The sequence below is a fragment of the Miniopterus schreibersii genome (assembly GCF_964146895.1).
Source record: "Miniopterus schreibersii genome assembly, chromosome: 7".
Lineage (NCBI taxonomy): Eukaryota > Metazoa > Chordata > Mammalia > Chiroptera > Miniopteridae > Miniopterus > Miniopterus schreibersii.
The window spans coordinates 69,255,326-69,277,298 of record NC_138108.1 but is presented as its reverse complement, the minus strand read 5'-3'; the positions used below and the strand labels follow the sequence as shown (position 1 = coordinate 69,277,298).

General features: G+C 41.8%; 1 protein-coding gene across 2 annotated transcripts in view; it reads right to left on the bottom strand.

Moving 5' to 3' along the window:
- Positions 1-21,973, bottom strand: part of ZRANB3 (zinc finger RANBP2-type containing 3) — a 185,878-nt gene that overhangs the window by 12,236 nt on the left and 151,669 nt on the right. For both annotated transcript variants that reach the window (XM_081143380.1, XM_081143379.1), the window contains exons 13-17: positions 15,202-15,586; positions 12,086-12,283; positions 5,614-5,705; positions 2,637-2,738; positions 1,346-1,488 (exon numbers count right to left, since the gene is read on the bottom strand). In XM_081143380.1, coding sequence (XP_080999506.1) covers positions 1,346-1,488; positions 2,637-2,738; positions 5,614-5,705; positions 12,086-12,283; positions 15,202-15,586 — 920 coding nt within the window. The remainder of the gene's footprint in view (positions 1-1,345; positions 1,489-2,636; positions 2,739-5,613; positions 5,706-12,085; positions 12,284-15,201; positions 15,587-21,973) is intronic.

Genomic DNA, 21,973 nt, shown 5'->3' with positions numbered 1-21,973 from the left:
TCCTGGCATAAAGCATAAAGTCCCTCCCTATGATCTCCACAAATCCCCTAATCTTATGGTCTACAGCAAGACTTCTCAATAGTGGCACTACTGACACTTTGAAACAGAAAATTCTTTGCTGGGGAGTGCAGTCCTGTTCACTGCAGGGTTTTTAGCCAGACGTTCCCTTGTTGTAGCCCCTAATTTTGACAAACTAAAATGTCTCCTAACATTGCTACCCTGGAGGTAAAACTGCCCCCAGTTGTGACCCACTGTCCTAGAGAAACCTCTGGTAAGATTTTCTCAGGTATCCTACCAGACACATTCTATGTCAGTAACAGCAATCACATATATTTGTGTCCCCAACCTTTTTATACTTATTTTTACCTTTAATGACTTGTTGCAAGTATCATTCCCCGTTCTCCCATATGAATATACCACATGCCATATTTTGAAACGGCTGAAGATTTTTCACTGCGTAGAGATATAATTTGTTTAATCATCCACAGCCTCTCCTATACCACTGGTGAATTTTTTTCACCTGTGTGCATGGGAAAGGCTAGAGATCACAAAACGCTGGGATGTGGGTGTGAAGAGAGATTACAAATGTAGGGAAACAGCAAGGGCCACAGGGGATTTTCCTGCCGCGTGGCTGTTGGTGCTTTACGATCTCTTCCAAAGCAAGAGTGGGGCAACACTCAGCTGCCTGCCATCCTGGGAACCTGCTTCGTGCTGAGGAAAGAATCCACAGAGAGTGGGGATCAGGCAAGGGGATACGATACTTAAGTAAGGCAAAGATGATTATGAAGACAAGAAAGAAAAGTGAGTGTTCAGAGATTACAAAGGGACCTGCCACGATAAAGGCAAAACAGCTATAAACAAGAGACACTTAACCTCTCCTTTCATTTCGTTTCCAACCACAGGCATAATACTTACCTCCCACCACTTCAGTGGTGGTGCGTCCAATAGAACCAGCCCCCCGCTGCATGGCACCCAAGGTCCATGCTCAGGAGCGCGGGGCAGACGGGCCCAGAGGTGTGTTCTGCTGCTCTAACAGGGAAATGTCTTCCTATTGTTAATAAGTGTCCCAGGCTTGGCGGGTCACAGGTCGCACCAACCTGTGACTCTGGCCTCTCACCTGGCAAGTGAGACTCAAGGCGAGCAAGGTCCTGACACTCAATCTTTTCCAACAGATTTGATCAAATTCACAAAGTATGCAATGATGTTGCTATGAAATAAGCTGTCACTTTATGTATACTTTTCACTCATCAGGATTTCATTAGTGGTTACATAAATGCCCCAGACCCCCTAAGAAATAACCATGACAAGTAATAAAACACAAAATAAAGAGAAAGGCAGCCCATACCTTTTGGTGCTACCCTGTTTGGCTTGCTGCTTTGTGATCCCTTCGAGAGCCAGGGCCGGGCTGCACAACAGCTGCCCGCTTTTCCTGATCACCCTCTGCTTCATGGCCGTCAGGCTGCTCCACTCGCGGACAAACTTCAAAACCTGGCGGGAGATGAGACAAGGAGAAGAGCGCACACAGCTCAGCACTCATCTTCCTTTGAAAGCGAGGTTACTGGTAACATCGGAGAACTGAGGTTTTGTTATATGCCCCAAATAGGCTTCTGAGTGTCACAATTTAAGGCTTTCCCCAATTTGATGCAGCTCTCACCTGTTTCTCGTGAACCATCTGCAGCCAGTTCTGCAGGCGTCTCTTTCAGTCCAGAGACTCTGTAGGCACGTTTCAGGCACCCAGCATGTCCCTAACACACAGGGACCAACTGCAGCGACGTGCTCAGTGAGACCGACAGAGGCCTGGCTGGCAGAAGCAGTGGCTGAGGCAAAGCTTGTAGTCTTGGGGACAACAGTGTGGCAGTTGTGACCAATGGACACAGCAACATATGAGAACCACTTTGTACCCCAACTTAAGTTATCACAGGAAGACAGCCATCACTAAACCTGGGACATTTCTATCAGAGTACCATTAATCTTACTTATTGGTCAAGTATACACACTGGCTATTTTCTCAGATCTGAGAACCAGGATTAGAGGACACTGAAGAAAGTAACTCTCTGCTACCTTTTTCTAAGATTTAAGACAGGTGCAGCCAATGCGTGGGCAATGTTTGATTTCCACTCAAAGGGCAAAACACAATCACGTTTTCTTGTAGAGCGTGGTACTCGGCCTGCTGGGTCAGCCCTGCACACACTGACTTTCTTGGCAGTGAAGGTACCCAGGCCACAGAGAGCACTGAGGCCTCCTGGCAGGTGCTTGGCCCGCAGCTGCAGTCACCCAGCATGGTTTCATCTCGGCCCCCAGAACCTATCCTGGTTAGAACTTAACCTTCAAAGGTAAAATGTGATTCTGTGAGATACAACTATCACAGCTGCTACTCCTGTGAATGAAAAATTAGATGTGAGATGATTCAGTCCACAGAAGCAGCAAGCCTAGGTGTGATCGCTCACCAAGGAAACGGATTTCACATATATTCTTAGCACCGGGGTAATTCATAGGCTCGGCCTGGACTGATTAAAATGCAACCAGTGATGGGATTCTGCAATAGGCCACAGAGTACGCTGCTTTTATTAAACTCAAAATGGTCATTAAAATGCCTCAAATTTTAATTTAAAACAAATTCACAGAACTATTCTTACCAGGGAGCGGTTTTGTTTTAGCTGAAAGCTTGCTGGTAAATCTTCCCAAAGGTCCAATTTTATATCCAAAGGAATGAAATTACAGTTCAGCTGTTTTCCATCCTGATTACAGATTAAGAAAGATTATCAATCCATTTTGTCTATAGGCACTAGTAATTATTTTATTTTATTTTATTTTTAAAATATATCTTTATTGATTTCAGAGAGGAGAAAGGAGAGGGAGAGAGAGAAATAGAAACATCAATGATGAGAGAGTCATTGACCGGCTGCCTCCTGCACGCCCCCGACTGGGGATCGAGCCTGCAACCTGGGCATGTGCCCTGGCTGGGAATCGAACCACGATCGCCTGGATCCTAGGTTAATGTTCAACCACTGAGCCATGCCCGGCCAGGCACTAGTAATTATTTTAAAAGTAAAGAATTATATTATGACATAATAGCCCAGTCTCCTAAAAGGTAAACTGAGGTGGCACATTCTAGACAAGATCCCACCCACACAGCTCCCCAGGAAGGACTCTGAGAGGAGGAAGGAGGCTCCCTACCGCCCTCCGAAAGCCTGCAGTGCATTCACTGCTCAGGGTAAAAGTACCCTGCAGAGGGGGTAGTCAGTTAAACACAAGGTTGAAACATGAAGCATTTCTTTTATAAAGGGGGAAAGAATCTCTGCATATGAACATATAGCAATAGGAGTTGAATCGTATTATAACTCTGGTGGAAATGGAAACGCTCCAGCTCCCACAGTCACTTAGGAAAAGACACACAAAAGTAATTATATGTAGATTGAAAGTTTAGATACATAATTGTTATTCTAAACTCAATCAGACTTGGAATTCTGGCTGAAATGAACAGTTCTTTAGAGTTACACTGTTAATATGACATAAATGGCTAAATATCTGTTACTGCTCTCCCTTTTAAGGGGTGTTCTTTTAGGCAGGGAACTGGGCATTTATCCAGATTTCTACTTCGGCTCTTCGAAGGTAAAAAAGGAAAGATTTCATCTCAACTCTACTGTAGCTGTGAAGAGACCTGCTAACCTTTCATCTGCCTCGTGTCTCGTGTTTAGGAAATTAACTGAATGATGTTTTATGGTAAAGGGCGTAGTCATATGAATGCACTTGGAACTACTAAGAGGGGCGTTGAGAATGTGAGGTGGCCCGTGCTACACAGGCTGGTGGCAGAGCCAGGAGATGGATCGGTGAGGTGGTCACCATGTGGCCCGGGAGCTGGCACCCTATACCCTCTACCAGGAGCTTGCAGTTTCTCTCCCATCTCCACCCAAAGGGTGAGGAACACTCATCAGATGATTTAGGATACGGAAATTTCATTGTGCAGAGTAAAAAGTTTAGAGAGTTTAAGGGCTTCTGAATTGCCATATGTGCTCTGCCTGGTGTCCGACTTTTGGCCTCCTGACTTTCAAGCCCACCTGGGGATCAGTTCTCTGTTGATCTCATGTGATGGTCTGAGAAGCGTGGCCTGGAGCTCTCTCCCCAAGGGGATGGAGGTGGGTCAGGTGCTTAGATCTGCCTCTAGGGGAGCAGAGGAGCCCTTGGTGCTCCTCCCAGGTCTAGACATTTCACACATGGTGGCCTGGGGTCCAAGCCTGTAAGAGGAGCATTGCTGACTGTCTGGCTTCATTCCTGGTGTTCCTCTCCTGGCTGTGGTCTCATCACTGAGGCTGTGGACCTATAATGGAGGCTGTTTGGGGATTCTGTATTCATGATCCTGGCCACCTCCTGATCGTCTACCCATCTCATCTAATCTTCAGTTAGAACTGAAAATTACTACATGGTACACCATCCATCTATATTTATATTTGGTGTAGGAGATAACATGTAACTCAGTTTGGGCAGCTCCAACATAAGTTATCTTTAAAAAGGCATTCTTTCAGTAGAATGGCCAGTGAGTTAAAAAAGTTACAAATATCATTTTCCTATACTTATAAAAATTAGAAATTTGAAACTGCAATCCAAACAAGAGTATTCATAATCTCAGCAATTTTTCCTCAAATATTCATACCAGTTAACCTAGGCCAAAGATCCTCACATGGCCCCTGAGAGCTTTCCTGGGGATCCACGAGTTGAAGTGTTTCTGCAATAACAGTAAAAACGTGATTTCCCTTTCTAGTTCTCATTATGCCAGGACTGTACAGTGAGGTTTTCCAGGAACAGGCAGATCTGAGAATCCTACTGTTTCCTATTGAGAAAATTGTTAAAAATGCAAATGTTCGTTAAATATTATTTTTGTTTTGGAAAATATTATTTTTCATGAAAATATGCTGCTGATATAAATATGTATATTTATATTATGGCTACTCTTAAATAAAATAAGTGAATATTTTTAATAGTTTCCATTTTAATTTTAGATATAGTTAATACCAATAAATAAAACCCATAAAAACAACTGCTCCTTGGGGTCCTCAACAAATTTTAGGAGGGCAAAGAGGTCCTGAGACTATAAGGTTTGAGCTCCACTAGCCTAGGCTCTGGCAGGAATCTGAGAGATCTTGTCATTAAGTCACCATAGAGTTTAGTGAACATGACGGGCAGGCGGTGGCTTCTGTGAAGACAGTACTGTCACTGCTGCTCCAAATGGACAGGGCAGGAGCTGGTACTTCACAAGTTCACTATGGCTGGGCACTGTGCTGACTGCTTTCCAGGAATTAGCTCATTTTTCCTTGCAATAGCTCCTCTCCACACTTTATAGTTGAAGAAACTGAGGCACAGAGCAACGAAGTAAGGTGTTCCAGAGTCCACAGCTAGTGACAGATCTGGGCTGAGGGTCCAGCGCTGAAGTCCGGTCTCTTCACTACTAGGCCGTTTGCCTCTTTGACTTAACATCAGAATTTGATGATTTTCTCTTTAAGAAGAAAAGGAACTAGATGCCTATCCCTTTGTTAATAAAAATAAATATTTCATTGAAACATGAAAAAAAGGAAGCCTTCTGTATGATTCAAGGCACGGAATCCACAGGGCGCTCACCTGGGTGTAGAGGTGAATCCGGTCAGTATTCCTACTTGCACGGAACATCAGGGCGCCGTACACCGGCAGGGGGGCTGAGCTCTTCGATTGCTCTAACAGAAAAGGTAAAAGAGAAGCTGAAGGCTCATCCACCGTCTATCCAAATTAGTTTACTTCAGTCTTCTGAGGGTTAGGATGATGAGAGTTTTATCAAATATATCAACATCTGTGGCAAAGAGCACGTGTCTGGGCCTGAAACGGAACTCATGGGAGGCCAGCTCAGAGCATACTGGCCCACACAGGCAGCAGCTGCTCTGCATTTTTGCTAGTGACCCAAAAAGAAAGAACCAAATTTAGAATTAGTTGAGAAGTTACAAGTCAGGTCTAAGGGAGAATTTCCTGCCACCAAGAGTGAAGGGGTCTCGCATCTAGATTTGTGCTAGAGCCGATTTAAGTGGGGGCTGAATGGGCACTGTTTTGAGTATTAGCAGCAGTACCGCTCCGTCGAGGGCCCTGTAAGTGCCTGACTCCCTATGGCTTCGGGCCTCACATTCACAAAAGGAAACGAGTGGAGAAGCTTCCTTCCTCATAATCTTTTTATTTATTCCTCTCTCAGTTCCACTGACCAATATGTTCTGTAGGAAAGATATGGTTATCAATGCTGATCTAAATAAAACTGTAGTTAACATTTACCAAGTACTCACAATGTTCTAGGCCTGGTCTAAGCACATATGTTAACACCCCCCCAGAAAGAAGCAGCGCATTATACAGAGGAGGACACTGAGACACGTTCATTTGCCCAAGGCCACACTATTGGTCACGGTACTTAGCCCAGTAATCTGGCTCCAGGGCCCATGCTTTTCACATGGAACCCCCACAGTTCCTCAGTGATCTCTGAAAGGATTTCCCAAATCTAGAAGTATATGATTTATTTGCCATACTACTTGACAATATCATCATATTTTTATTTTTCTAATCAAGGCACTGGTCCCTTGACAAACTTGGTTTGTGCATTATTCCCATATTTCACAGACTCAAAAATGTACATTTCCCCCCAGACTTCAACATCTCTGAAACTGGCATGTCAGTCAGTCAACGACTGGCATTTTACAATCACTGCCAGCCAGGGGGCAGTTGTGAAGCAGTTGTCACTGCCTGACCATGCATGAGCTCAGTCAGACTAGAAGATCCTTGTTACATCAACACTACACTCGAGGTATGTGCGTTACTGTTACTACACGTGTTGAGTTTAATTACCTTTAAAATGTCTTCAAAATGTTTCTCTATGATGCGGTATTAAAATGAAAAGTTATCATGTATTAAAAAAACAACAACAAACCTTAGATATGGAGCAGGATAGCATAAACTTGATATTAAAGAAGCAAATATATATCATTGGAGGAATAACCAATTCTTTTTATATTCTTGCAAACCAATAACCAAGTGGCTCATGAGACCTAAGAAAAGGAGATCCTTACAGATAGAGGAAGCGGTCTGACATTTGGATACTGAGATGTGAAAAAAGGGTTGCCTATTACATGCAAAGCAAAGCAACTGGAGACAGGAGAAACTGCCACATCCCTCAGAAAAAATGAAAGAAATGTCAAAGCAACAGAGGGTGGTATGACTGGGTCTGGGCTTGTCATTAAGATATTGTGTCATATTTTAATTGGCAGAGTTTTTTTTCTTTCTTAGTGTACATAAAATAAGTGCCTCTCATAAGCACTATGTTTTTAGATTTAAAGAATGAAGCACTAATGTGCAAAGATCATATGTTTTTCTTTGATAAAAAGCATTATAGGAACGATTCTAAATCAGTTGATGTGCTTGGTAGCTAGCAGCCATCCTGGAGAACGCATTTCTCTTTGTTCAATTTCCATGAAGTATAATTTAATGGTTCGAGATTATGGATGACGTTTTGTGAAGATACAGCCACCCTTCCAGAACCCCAGAATTCCCAAACTACAGTTCCAGTATAGTACATACCACTGCAATTCTAAAAGCATATGTTAGTAGAAAAACATTTTAACATAGTGTGTTTCCTCTGTTTTCATTCTGTTTGTTTTCATGGAAATCCATGTTAGTGGGGAGATGTGAAGCACATGGCGTGTATGGAGTTCTCAGCCCCATGATCTGAGAAGTCGAAGAAGAAAGAAGGGTGAGAGATCCCAAGATGTTGGTGGATTGAGTGGAAGCTACATGGACACTCCCCCAGGACTTAACTGGAATTACAACAAAAATATAGAAAAACCATCCTGAATAATCAATTGCAACTGAAGACGAGCTGCAGACTACCCTCATAACCAAGGACGAAAAATGGAGACCACATAGAGACTGGAAGGAAGTGCGGAGTGTGAGAGGGCTGGCTGGGCTCCCACAGGCAGTAGCTGAAGGTCCAGAAGTATACCTCAGCTGTGGGGGGTACCCACTGAGAACTCTGGGCCTAAACACCAAGCTGGGCTTCCCAGCCCAGAGCACCAGAACTGAGAAAGGTACCCATATAACATCTGGTTGCGAAAAGCAGCTGGGTATCTGTCTACCAGGGAGAGACAGCTGAAAATGCAGGCACCCTCCTAAAGTGCCAGTGCACAAAGTTTCATGTGCAGCCACTCACCTTGGGCTCCAGCAGAGGTAGGGCAGAGTGGACTAGAGTGGTGTGAGAAGAATCTGAGGTTTCGGGATCTGGAGACAGAGCTCAGAGGGAGGCCATCTAGATTCCTGTGTTGAGTCATTCCCCTATACTGCAGAGGACATCTTTTCCAGGCAGACCTTTGCTAGTCAGGCAGTTTTTGCCTGGAGGCGGAGCAAACGCCCCACCCACTGGAAAATCTCTCACCCCACCCACCCTGTGGAGTTTATCCCTTCCTGTGGTCTACAGACTGAGGTTCATTAAGAGACTAAGATCAATCAGCCTGCAGGCAGAGGAGGACCTCTGGGAGCTTTGAGTCTCTGCCTGATCTGCTTCTGGACCTGGGCCTTGGAAAAGCAGACTTTGGTGTGCATCTTCATCCTGTTCAAATGCATCCAGCCCCAGCAAAGGGAACCACAAGATGTGGGTTGTTAATAGCTCCAAACAGGGTACTCAAGGCCAGCCACAGAGCGTCTGAAATTGGCCTGCCCTAGATACCCTCCAAAAAGACTGAGAGTCCTAGCAGATCCATCTAATACATAGAAACAACCCAAACAGGGAGCCAAAATGGGGAGACAAAAAACAAGCCCCCAGTGAAAGAACAAGAGATACTGATTGTAAGGATGCTCAAGAGCATGAGAAAAGATATAGAAACTATGAAAAATGACAAGTCAGAAATGAAGAATGACATAGCAGAAATAAAGAGTACATTGGAAAGAATAAACAGCAGATTAGAGGAAGCTGAGGATTGGATCAGCAAATTAGAAGACAGGGTAGAAAAAAATCATTCAGGGATCCAAAAAGAAAAAACAATTAAAAAACAGGAGGACAGTCTAAGGGAGCTGTAGGACAACATGAAATGTAACACTATTCGCATTATAGGAGTGCCAGAAGGGGAAGAGAATAAGCAAGAGATACAGAATTTGTTTGAAGAAATAATGGCAGAAAACTTCCCTAACCTGGTCAAGGAAAAAGCGGCACAAGTTCAGGAGGCACAGAGAGTCCTAAGCAAGAAGAAACCAAAGAGGCCCACGCCCAGACACATCATTATTAGGATGTCAAAAATTCAAGACAAAGAGAGAATCTTAAAGGCAGCAAGAGAAAAGCAAGCTGTTACCTACAAAGGAGCTCCCATAATGTTGTCAGCTGATTTCTCATCAGAAACTCTACAGGCCAGAAGGGAATGGCATGAAGTGTTCAAGGTAATGCAAAACAAGGATCTGAAACCAAGACTACTCTATTCAACAAGACTATCATTCAAGATAGATGGTGAAATAAAGAGCTTCCAAGACAAAAAAGGCTAAAGGAGTTTATCAACACCAAACCAGCATTGCAGGAAATGTTAAAGGGACTGCTGTAATAATAAGAAGAAATAGAGAGAGGAACATAGGCATACAGAATTCAAATGGCAATAAATAAGGACCTATCAATAATAGCCCTAAGGACTTTAAGGGAGAGATCAACAGCAATACAGTCATAGTCAGGGTAACACCCCACTGACTTCACTGGATTGATCTTCCAGACAAAAAGTCAACACAGAAACAGTGACTCTAAATGGCACACTAGATCAGATGGATTTAACTGACATTTACAGAACATTTCACCCCAAAGCTGCAGAACATACATTCCTCTCAAGTGCACATGGGTCGTGCTCAAAGATAGACCACATGTTAGGGCACAAAAGAAGTCTCTACAAGTTCAAGAAGATTGAAATCATATCAAGTATCTCAGATCACAATGGCATGAAATTAGAAATTAACTACAGTACAAACACTCAAAACATTCAAACACATGGAGGCTAAATAGCATGTTATTAAACAGTGAATGGGTTACCAATAAGATCAAGAAAGAAATAAAAAAATTCCTGGAAACAAGTGAAAATGAGCACACAACAACCCAAAATCTATGGACACAGCAAAAGCAGTCCTGAGAGGGAAGTTCATGGCACTGCAGGCCTACCTCAAAAAGCAAGAACATTTCTTCCTAAACTAAACCTACAACTTAAAGAATTAGCTCCCCTGTGAAGCCACCTGGACCAGGGCTTTTGTTTGCTGGGAGTTTTTTTTATTAATGCTTTGATTTCATCAGTTGTTATTGGCCTATTCAGGTTTGCTGGTTCTTCCTGATTCAGTTTTACATGATCTCACTCATATGTGGAATCTAATAAACAAAATAGACTGAGGAACAAAATAGATCCAGAGACACAGAAGCATGGAACAGACTGATGAATCTCAGTGGGAAGGCAGGGGCGGGTGGGTGGAGGGGGAGAGATTAATCAAAGAACACATAGCATATATGCATAGCCCAGGGACACAGACAATAGTGTGGTGAAGGACTGGGGGGAGGGGGGGGATGCGGGGTGGAGGGGATCAATTGGGGGGAAAAAAAGGGGATATCTGTAATACTTTCAACAAAAAAGATAAATTAAAATAAATAAATAAATAAGAAAAAAAAGGAAGAAAGGATATACAGGTATACGGGGAAATGCTAGCACTGCCTGGAATGGATGAAACCTATGCAAATTTCACCAGCAGAATACAATTTCTAAAAGTCCAGTGATCTTTGAAAAGTGTGTGTATGTAAAGCTAATCCATGTCCTGATCAAGAGACAAATTTACAGCCGACAAGCCAGTATTTCCCTGCCACTGGTGTAGACTCAGGGCCCGGCTGGTAACAACTGCCCGCTGCCGACCCCTCGTCTGCTGAGCGCATGCTGTCCTACAAGCTTCATCAGCACTGAGGGACTCGCAGTGCGGACAAGGAGACCAGAAACATAAAAGGTATGCCCCACCTTTGTCGCAACTGTCTACAGAAAGGCCGTTAGAGGTAACAAACCTAAACAGGACCCACCCCAAGATACCCTTTGGGAAGACCCAGAGGAGTTAGAGGATGGAAGGCTGAGGGAAGAAGAGAGGAAGATGTCCTGAACTAGGAAGGTCTGAAATAAACAGTTTTATTTTAAAGCTACATATCCAACTCCAAATTCTATCTGTTTTAAAGTAACTAGTTTAGAAGGAAAACTTCAACAGTCCATCCCCACAATTTTTGGTTGTTAAACGAGACATGAATCAGTGAGTTACTATGGTCACTAACTGAACAACAAAGAAAACAACCCCAAAGCACTCACAATCTCTTGTCAGCTGACCCATAACGACAGTGATGCATGACATATAGGCTGGTATTGGCCAACCACCACAGCTATAAATAATAAATGGAACCAACTGAAAAGTAAATAAATCTGAAACACTACATGGTTAGCTCCAAGTGCAGTCATGATTCATAGTCTTTTTTAAAAATTAAAATATAGTTAACATACAATATTATATTAGTCTCGTGTGCAACATAGTTATTCAATATTTATACTTATCAAAGTGATCATGTGATTCATATAGTCTTGAAATTATGTCCTTAGAAACATTTTCTTAAAAAAAGAACACAAACCCCAAACCCTAAATTTAAAATATGCCAATTAGTTGTATACATTTAAAAGAAATTCATGTGTAAGGTATTAATTATCTGCTAAGTGGTTGTTAATAATCTGTCAATCTTACTATTTGGCCAAAAGAACGTCCCAAATATCAAACTGCCCCCTCACTGTGTGAATGGGCCATGCTTGGCTGAGGATGGGCTCAGGCCTGGGCAGCATATGCAGCCAGGTATCGGTTTTGCTCTCTCTATGTGATGCCTGAATGCCAACAGTTCTGCTCTCCCAGCCACCTGGTGTTTAAGTATATGGTTTATATTTTTAATATACGTGAGAATACAAGGAACCAGGACCAGGTCATAAGCACAAATCAACTAACAGTATTATGCATCTAAGCACATGCCTATTATTTGGGCAATGGAAATGGGAGCAAAACTTACCATCATCCAGCTGGGCTGTGAGTCTGCCGTCTCTCTCGATTTTTGATATTTCTTCCTTGCTCTCAGCCAACAGCTCATTTTCTGACCGAGCAAGCACTTGTTTTTCACAGTCAGAATTCATCCCAACATTCTTGCACGTGTCTTTCTGAGAATCATCTTTCTCATTTTTGTTTTCATCCTGGGTAGCGTTGAGGTTATCTATTTGCAGAATTAAACAAATAATTTACATATAAATTTAAAAATCAAACAGAATTTATACATAAATTTAGATAAAGTCATTATTTACCCTAAGCTCAGTTTAAAAGGAAAGTTAAAAAAAGTCATAGTAGTTCCTATAAAAAGAAACAAAGTCAACAATGTTTGCCTGTTCTTTGGAAACATTTACTGAAAGTCAGTAAATACCAAGTTCTACTCCAGGTGCTGGAGGGGAAGCAAAGGACAAGATAGATTCGTCCCTGCTCCCTGGAGATTCCATCCTAAGTGGCAGATTGACAATAAACAGGTAAACAAACAAGTAAATAGGATTTTTTCAGATAAATGGGGTTTTGTAAGTAAGGAGATGGTAGGGCAAAAGTCAGCAGGACCAAACTCTTGGAGCAGCCCCATTTATGCTGAGAGATATTCATGAATCTAGGAAGCCTGGCCCTGGGCCTATATTCTTGGATTAGATTCTAAGTATAGCTAGAAGCCATTAGACGGTTTTAGGCAAAGGAATACATTGATTTAAGTTTTTGAAGGATCACTCTGGCTGCTGTATAGAGAAGAGCCCCAAGGGGGAATAGAAGAGAGGCTACTGAGGTCTGGGAGAGAGAAAACAGTGGCTTACAGGGGGATGGTAGCAAAAAGATAAAGTGGCTAGAACTGGGATGTATTTCAGAGGCTACACCAGCAGAACTCGATGGGTCAAGTGTGGGAGGAGAGGAAGGAATCAAGAATGCTGCCTAGGTTTTTCGCATGATGTGGGGAAGATGGGAAGCGAAAATTTGGGTGTTGGTGGTGAATCAAGAATTCCATTCTGGACATGTTAACCTTGAGGTACCCATTAGACATGCAGGTGGAGATGCTACAGAGACCACTGGGTATAGTCAGTCTGAGTTCAAGTGAGAGAGAGAAATCTGGGCGTATGAACTGTAAGATGTCAAGTGTAAACTATAGATTTTTAAGAACAAAGCACAAGAGAAGTGTTACTTATTGACACATATTAGTGTTCATTAGTATACTGCACCAAATTTTATCTAATGTACTACAGCCTGCATTAGCAACCTTTATAGGACTGTAATATCCTAATACTTCTCCTTTATTTTTCTTGGATTCCACTGTTTCCTCAAAGTGTTACATGGCAGCTAAGGACTTAAAAATTTAGATGGATTAGAATTAATTCTGTGTTTCAATACTTTTGGAGTATATCCAAATCAATATTTGAAATCACTATGCTAAATTACAGTAATATTGATCTAATAATAACTTTTATATATAGTAACATCACTGTTACTTAGAATACATATTTCTCTTTGATCAGACAGTTCCATGTTCACAAAAGGTGTTTTTGTTTAGATTGCTTGAGAGTTTGCTTATTAAATCATGGGTCTAGAAACTTTCATTGTTGCTCTTGGTATTATCACAAAGAAAAATCAGAGCTATAAAACCCTATTAAACTACAATTTTTGTTGCTAAATCGTTCAACTTACATATTTAATGTGAACTGACATTATTTTGTACTCACGAGATACTTTATTTTTATTGCCTGCAGCACTTGGAAATTGAAGGAGATAACGTAAATTGTGAGAGAGGTGATATGGGATAAGCCCGTGGTTCCAATTTAGCTCAGAGACAACAGGTGTCCACGTTACTAACATAACCACCCAGATGGCAGCCTTGCCAGTTTTGGTAGGAACACCCGGAACTGAAAGAGGAAAGACTCAGCTACTGATTACATTTTTCTCTCAAATCAAAGCTAAGACAGAGGGAAGTGAGGCAGGCAAGAAGGACTGCAGTTTCAGCTTCCATCTTAGCTGAGTCTTTGTTACTGTTAATACTCTGGAGAATTCACTTTTGGTGGAAAAGTAGATGTGACCAATTATTACACTTGATAAACCAAAATCACTTCCTCTGGTTTCCAAAATTATGGACTTGGCATTTTGAGTTACCATAAAAAGGATCTCCAACATTGGAGAATTGGGAACAAAAGGAATAAGATCTTTTTCTTAAGACAACCACAGGCATTAATAATCATTTCAAAAACAAAACATCAGAAAATGGCATCTTATGTTATAAAACCATACTCTCACATATGATTTATACTTTTAAAATAGCATGTTTTAAAAAATAAGCTCATAAAACAGATATAAAATTGATTCTTAAAAAAGATCTATAGCCCTAGCTGGTTTGGCTCTGTGGTTAGAGTGTCAGCCCAGGGACTGAAGGATCCGGGTTCGATTCCGGCCAAGGGCGCGTACCTTGTTTGCAGGCTTGATCCCCAGGCCTGGTGGCGGGGCACGTGCAGGAGGCAACCAATCAATGTCTCTCTCTCACATTAATGTTTCTCTCTCCCTTACACTCTCTCTGAAAAGCAATGGAAAAAATATCGTGTGAGGATTAAAAAAAAATTTAAAAGAAAAAAAGATCTATAGAGGAATTTTTATGGTTGTCATGCAAGAAACATGACCCAGTGTATATTTTACTAAACAAAGAAGCTACACTGGGTTATTTTGCCATTTGAACAAAAATAATCTATAATTTCTTTAAAAACAAGTAGTATCTACAGAGCAAAGGAAACAGCAGGTCTACGACTATAAGGCATATTTGCTGCCATAGCAACAGAGCTTCTATTCCTGCCCACTGAATCCACATCCTGCTGGCATTAATCAGAAATGTCCATTTGTGCCAAATTAATGCCATGTCACAAATGCTGAGGGATATACATTCTTGACAGAACCAGGAACTTTTCACATTCCACCAGGGGATAAATTCACTTCGCTATGTGAAGTTGTTACTCTAGCTTAAAAGCTAAAGGCAGTGCGAGTCCCATTAACCTCTGATAGCAGCAATCATCTCTAAACCCACAGGCCATCTGAAGACACGGCTGCCAGCCCCCTCCCCCTCCCCTGCATACTCACCAGCACTGCCATGAGGATTCCTACACATTTCACAGTAAGGTAGCAATGAGTTATTAATATAGGTGCAGAAACCACACTGCCAGTCCTTTCCAGGAAGGGCTCGGGAGGTTGCCTGGGCTAGAGCTGTGGTTTGCCCGGGCCCGGATGGCTGCTCCTGTGGGGGGCTGCTGCGGTCATCCGTGGTGGCTGACTTCAGTCTTTTAGCTTCAGGCTCAAAATTGTTTTCAAAATCAGTACTATCTCTTGTAGATATTTTTCCAGGGTCTGTTGGGACTACAGTATTTTTCTCGTGGCATATCTTTGATTCATCACAGGTTATCAACTGACTTTTTTTAGATTTTGGTAAAAAGAATGATCGAATATCATGCTGTTTTTCTTTTTCAAACTAGAAAAAACAAATAGTTATTAAATTAACAAGCAATCTAATATCTGCTTCCTAAATGAAACAGGTTAACAAACTGCTTTCATTAACCTTATCTTTTATCTTCTGAATACCTTGCTGGAAATGAATTACATTTTGCTGTGACTCTTCATATATACATAGATGCAGAATACCATTCACACATCCATATATTCCTGTGTGATTTTTTTTTTTACCATTTATAATGTGTCAAGCACTTTACATATATTAACTCATTTAATCCTCATGCCTGCTCTGTGAGGCAGGTACCATTCTTCCTATATTTCAGATGAGGACAGGGCAGCTTTAGAGAGGTTAGGTAAATTGGCCACAGAAGTTATGTAATTAAAATGTACTTCATAAACTCTCTCTGCCAGAGAAGGGATGCATCAGGGAAAGAAGGTGACTGTGTGTGTTTAAGTACTGCAAGTCAATCAAGAACTAGAAGAATGTTTTCACACCCAAACTATAAACACAATGTCCATAACAATGTTTTTCACATTAAAATATTTTTTCTTGATCAGGGAGAATTTTTAAAATAGCATTAAATTAGAACAGCTACTTTAACGGCACATTTTAATAATTATTCTGTTTTCAAGAAATATATTTTTCTTTTCTAAGAGCAGCTACATAATCATCTCATGTTTTTTATCTTCTTTTCAATGTGTAAACCTCAACCTCCTAATTAGAGAAAGCAGGATGCCTATCTTCTCAGCTGATGAGCTAGCAGTTAAGGTAAATTAAAGGAATTGACTTCAGAGAAGTCCTGCTAGGGCTGCATCGGGTACCTCGGTGCACACACACACTGCACCAGTCTGCACTCCAAATATGGTCACACCAATATTTATCCCATTTCACATGCTCTTCTCACAGGTGACCTTGACACACCTACATTCAGAGGTGGGGTCTGTGTTCCTCTCACTGGAACCTGGGCTGACTTTTCTAACTGTCTCAATCAATAGAAGGCAGCGAAAGGGAGGCTGGGTGACTTCCGAGGCCGGGTCATTGAAGGTAACGTGGCCTCCATTTGGCTGATGGCTCTCTCTCTCTAAGTCTCAGGATGTTTGCCTTTGAAGCCCAGCCACCACGTTGTGGGGAAGCCTGCAGCACGTGGAGAAATCACGTGTGGATGTTCAAGCTGACGACCCCAGGCAGGCCCCCAGGTTACAGCCAGCACGTGAGTGAAGGAGCCTTCAGATGTGTGCAGATCCCGGCCTTGGGGTCTTCCAGCAAAGGCCCAGTCGTTGTGGAGCAGGGGCAGGTATTCTCCATTATACCCCCACCCACAAAAACATCAGAAATAACACGATTGTTATTATCTGAAGAAACTAAGTTTTGGGGTAATTTGTTAAAGAAACTATTGTTTGGAGAAACTAAGTTTTGGGGTAATTAGCTATGCAGCAATAAATAAAAAGGGCAGGCACTACAGATAATGACAGCATAATATAATAAACTGTAAAGAGATATTTAAAAATCTAATCTAATGAAGTAATTAACAACGAGACAAGATTTTTAAAGCGATGCACAAAGGAAATTCTAAGAAAAGGGTGGAGGAAAGCAGAGAAATTGGCAGACCTGATCGAGTCCCACTGTGTTGTCCACTTCTGTTTCATGGGAGAGGCTTCCTTCCATGCCTGGTGGCCTTGCTATCTCCTCATATTTAAGGATAAGACACTAAAATGCTACTGTTGGAAGTTCCATGTGGGAAACGTCACTGAGGGTCATCTGTGACTGTCTCTGGGCAACCCTTCCAGTCTCCCTTGTCTTTCTTTGTCCAGTCAGTTTCTCCAGAAAGGGGTCCTCCAGTCTCCTGCCTGGAGGACACTATGGTGGTTACCAGTGCCCAGGCAGCTTCACAGGGGAGCTTTCTAATTCTTTAAGTTGTAGGGTTAAGTAGTTTATTAAACATTTTTCTTGCTTTCTGAGGTAGGCCTGAAGTGTTCCCTCTTAGGACTGCTTTTGCTGTGTCCATAGATTTTGGGTTGTTGTGTGTTCATTTTCATTTGTTTCCAGGAATTTTTTAATGTCTTTCTTTATCTTATTGGTAACCCATCATTGTTTAATAACATGCTATTTAGCCTCCATGTGTTTGAATGTTTTTGAGTGTTTGTACTGTAGTTAATTTCTAATTTCATGCCATTGTGATCCGAGATACTTGATATGATTTCAATCTTCTTGAACTTGTAGAGACTTCTTTTGTGTCCTAACATGTGGTCTATCTTTGAGCACGACCCATGTGCACTTGAGAGGAATGTATGTTCTGCAGCTTTGGGGTGAAATGTTCTGTAAACGTCAGTTAAATCCATCTGATCTAGTGTGCCATTTAGAGTCACTGTTTCTGTGTTGACTTTTTATCTGGAAGATCAATCCAGTGAAGTCAGTGGGGTGTTACCCTGACTATGACTGTATTGCTGTTGATCTCTCCCTTAAAGTCCTTAGGGTTATTATTGATAGGTCCTTATTTATTGCCCTTTGAATTCTGTATGCCTATGTTCCTCTATTTCTTCTTATTATTACAGCAGTCCCTTTAACATTTCCTGCAATGCTGGTTTGGTGTTGATAAACTCCTTTAGCCTTTTTTGTCTGGGAAGCTCTTAATTTCACCATCTATCTTGAATGATAGTCTTGTTGAATAGAGTAGTCCTGGTTTCAGATCCTTGTTTTGCATTACCTTGAACACTTCATGACATTCCCTTCTGGCTAGGGCTCCCAGTATTTTGGATGGTCTCTGCTGCAGGCCAATGTCAGATGCTGTTTGTGACTGACCTTGAGTATCCTGTTTGAAGTTTTCCACATTCACAGCTTCTGGTTTCCTCTGTTGGTGCTGGGTGTGTTTGGACAGGAGCAAGATGTGCACCAAGGTCTTCTTTTCCAAGCCTTGGGTCCAGAAGCAAATCAGGCAAAGACTCAAAGAACTCAGAGGCTGTTATTCAGTCTAAGGAGCCTCAGGTTGTAGAAACTCCATGGGGTGGGACCAGAGGTTTTCCAGCAATCGCTTCCCTTCTCCCCCCTAGGCAAAAGCTGTTTGGAAAGGAAGTGTCTGCCTGAGAAAGATGTTCTCTGCTGTATGGGGGAATGACTCAGCACCGGGGTCCAGACAGGTACCCTCTGAGATCTATTCCCCCAGCCAGCTCCCCTAGATTCTCCTCACACTGCCCTAGTCCACTCTGCCTCCGCTGCAGCCCAAGTGAGTGGCTGCACATAGAACTTTGCACATTGGCCCTTTAAGAGGGTGCTTGAATTTCCAGCTGTCTCTCCCTGGCAGACAGAAACCCTGCTACTTTTCACAGCCAGACAATATGCGGGCACCTTTCTCAGTTCTGGTGCTCTGGGCTGCAAAGCCCAGCTTGGAGATTAGACCCCAGAGCTCTCGGTGGGAACCCCTCAAACAGCTGAGATGTCCCTCTGGACCTTCAGCTGCTGCCTGTGGGAGCCCAGCCAGCCCTCACGCGCCTCTGTACTTCCTACCAGTCTCCATGTGGTCTCCCCTTTTCCTCCTTGGTTATGAGGGTGCTCCCCAGCTAGTCTTCAGTTGCGGTTGATTATGCAGGATGGTTTTTCTATATTTTAGTTGTAATTCCAGTTTTACCCTGGGAAAGTGTCAGTGTAGCTTCCAGTCAGTCCGCCACCATCTTGGATCTCCTCTTTATAAAGCATTTTAATTTCTCCATCTCTCCACCAAAATATAAAGCAAAATTGTTTAAGATATTTATAAAAAAGCAACTCTCCCCGAAATAATACAAAACAAAAACCTAAGAAATCTTTCAAAAAATCCTCAGAGCCTTAAAATATCAGCTTTTACAGTTGATCTCTTCAATTAAGCTATTTTAAAAAATAACTTCCTTTACTATTTAAGTAATGACTAATTTTGAAAATTAGCATTTGAGAAATTCTCAGTCTGTGCCAGAGGCAGGTTGCAAGTCAGGGTGAGCAGTGATCGGCAGTAATCAGAAACTGATGTAGCCCCCTGCCACTGCGAGGTTTACTCACAGGGCCTGGGAGTAATCAGTATGGGTGCTATTTTGAAACTATGGCTGCATGGGTAAGAATAAACTGAGACTTTAGCATGCAAATTTTGGAAAAGGAGTAGATAGGTGGAAAGGGAATCATTTGATATCACTTCAGGAAACAAAGGATACATAGAGAATAATTTTAGAAAACGGAGAAGGTGAGATTAATCAGTAGCAATGACTTCAGCTAATGTCATGATGGCTAAACTGGGCAATGAGGACTTGGTTCCAGGGAGTGAATGTTACCAGTTACGGCCCTGGCCACGGGGCTGCCAGAAGCTGTGAGGTGTAACAGGAATGAAAACTTCTTCTGAGATCAATTAGAAACCTGACCCATACCATCAGTTACATTTCCTGATTGTAGCCTCTGAGCAATCGGGCAGGAAGTTGGTTGATGAGGTTTCTTTGACGCTTAGCTATGACTGATAGAAAAAACAGAAAATCTCTCTGACACATCCTAACAATAACTGTCTGTTGGATGGGAACAGAGAACAGTCTCAGGTTTGCTGAATACAAGTTCTTAACCTGAGATTCACGGGCCTCTCACTAGACTTCAGGTGGCCTTCAGCGAGCCTGAGAAACTCCTGAGATTGTCTAGAAAATGTATTGTATGTGCATTTTCGGGGAGTAGTTTTTTAATCTCTCCATAGTCTCAAAGGGATTCAGGACCCAACAGAGGTTAAAAGCCACTGGATTAGAATAAAATATCTGAAGATGCACATATGGTTCGAGTAGCTCCGTTTCTTTCCTTAATTTTCTAGAGGTAAAGAGAGATTGAGGGTTCATATGTGAATGTACACATGGGTGGTGAACTAACTCTTTTAAAGAGGAAACAAATGCATAAATTCTCTTAAATAATGATGATCCCTCTAGGTGATTTCAAATAATAATTTTAAAAAAGCAGAATAATACCAAAACACAGAAACTTCTGTGCAGGCATGAAACATGCTTGCTTAGCTCACTGGTGTGTCACTGTAACTGGCTCTGAACAGCTTCTCATAAGAGCAAATGACATGGGAGTGCCACAGGGTCAGAAACGGAATCTGTTGATGAGGCAAGTAGAAGAAAGCACATGGACTGCAATGGCTAGGGACTCTGGGAGACATTACTGTGTTGGCAGGACTGAGGTGTGATGTCATGTAGGTCAGCCTAAAACAAAACACAACTCTCCTTGATGACTTGAGACAGGGACATATCCTCAACAGCTCCTCCTGGAGATTCCACTTGGGACATGTGTGGTTAATAAAAGAAGGAAGTGACCTTGAACAAGATCTGTAGACACAGATACTAACGTGAATGCAAAATTCCTGTATCTGTTAAGGTGCTTCTAATTACTCTTCTTTTGTTCTTTTTAAAATTAAATTAATTTTTAAAAAGTGAATGTGGATCCACTGATTACAGCAACTGAGAAAAGTCATAAAAATGTAATTGTAAACAAGATGCTCCCCAAATAAACAAGTTTTTGAAAAATATTAGATTTAACAATAATATGACTCCCTGGAGGAGCAAGCTTTATCAGTCTCACGAAACAGACCAGAATCCTCAAATTACAACAGCCATACTGAGAGTTAAATATTCAGCACCCACACTGCTGTGGCAGGTCCACAATTTGAAAAATTACCGACTTATTAATGTTACCAGCATTTCTCCGTAGTAAAGATAAGCAGGAACACAGAAAGACAAAATATTTTATGGTCTAGGAAAGCTTTGTTACTTAATAGGAAGATTAAGCTAAAAAGCCTTTTGTCTTTTGTAACTACATTCTTGCCTTTAGAAGAGACATAATAGTAACAAATTATTGACAAATGTCCTAGCTTATCATGACTGTCCTTGCAAAGAAATAACTATCTATCTTAAGTGACCCTTTTAATGTGATCATTAAGAAACTTACATGTAGGTGTTTCTAAATAGGAGGAGCAATCTGAGCTTACAGTAATTTTTAGCAAAAGGCTTTGGGGAAAATATAATTAAGTCAACAGGCCCATGTCATAAGCAGTGTGGAAAATGGGAGAACATATTCCTCTCTTTGGTTATATTGCTGACACTCAGTTATTGTGTCCCTGTCTTTTGTCCAATACTGTTTTTGAAAAACAAAAGAAAAATATTGCTTTTGGTGAGAAGTGCTGGGCATAAAAACTGCAAAAATGCTTAACGTGGCAAAGCGAGTGTTTTTATCTGAAAGGTTCAGGGACCTGATATATTTGCTCTGTTTTGCAGCATGGCAAACCCATGGCTCTTTAGAGACAAATCCCCTGGCCATGATGATAGGATTTTAAAAAGTCAGTTACTAGAACTGAAGGAGAGGAAAAGGAAATCTAGTAAGACTCATAAAAAAACTGATAAAGCACTTCAAAGCCTGGTG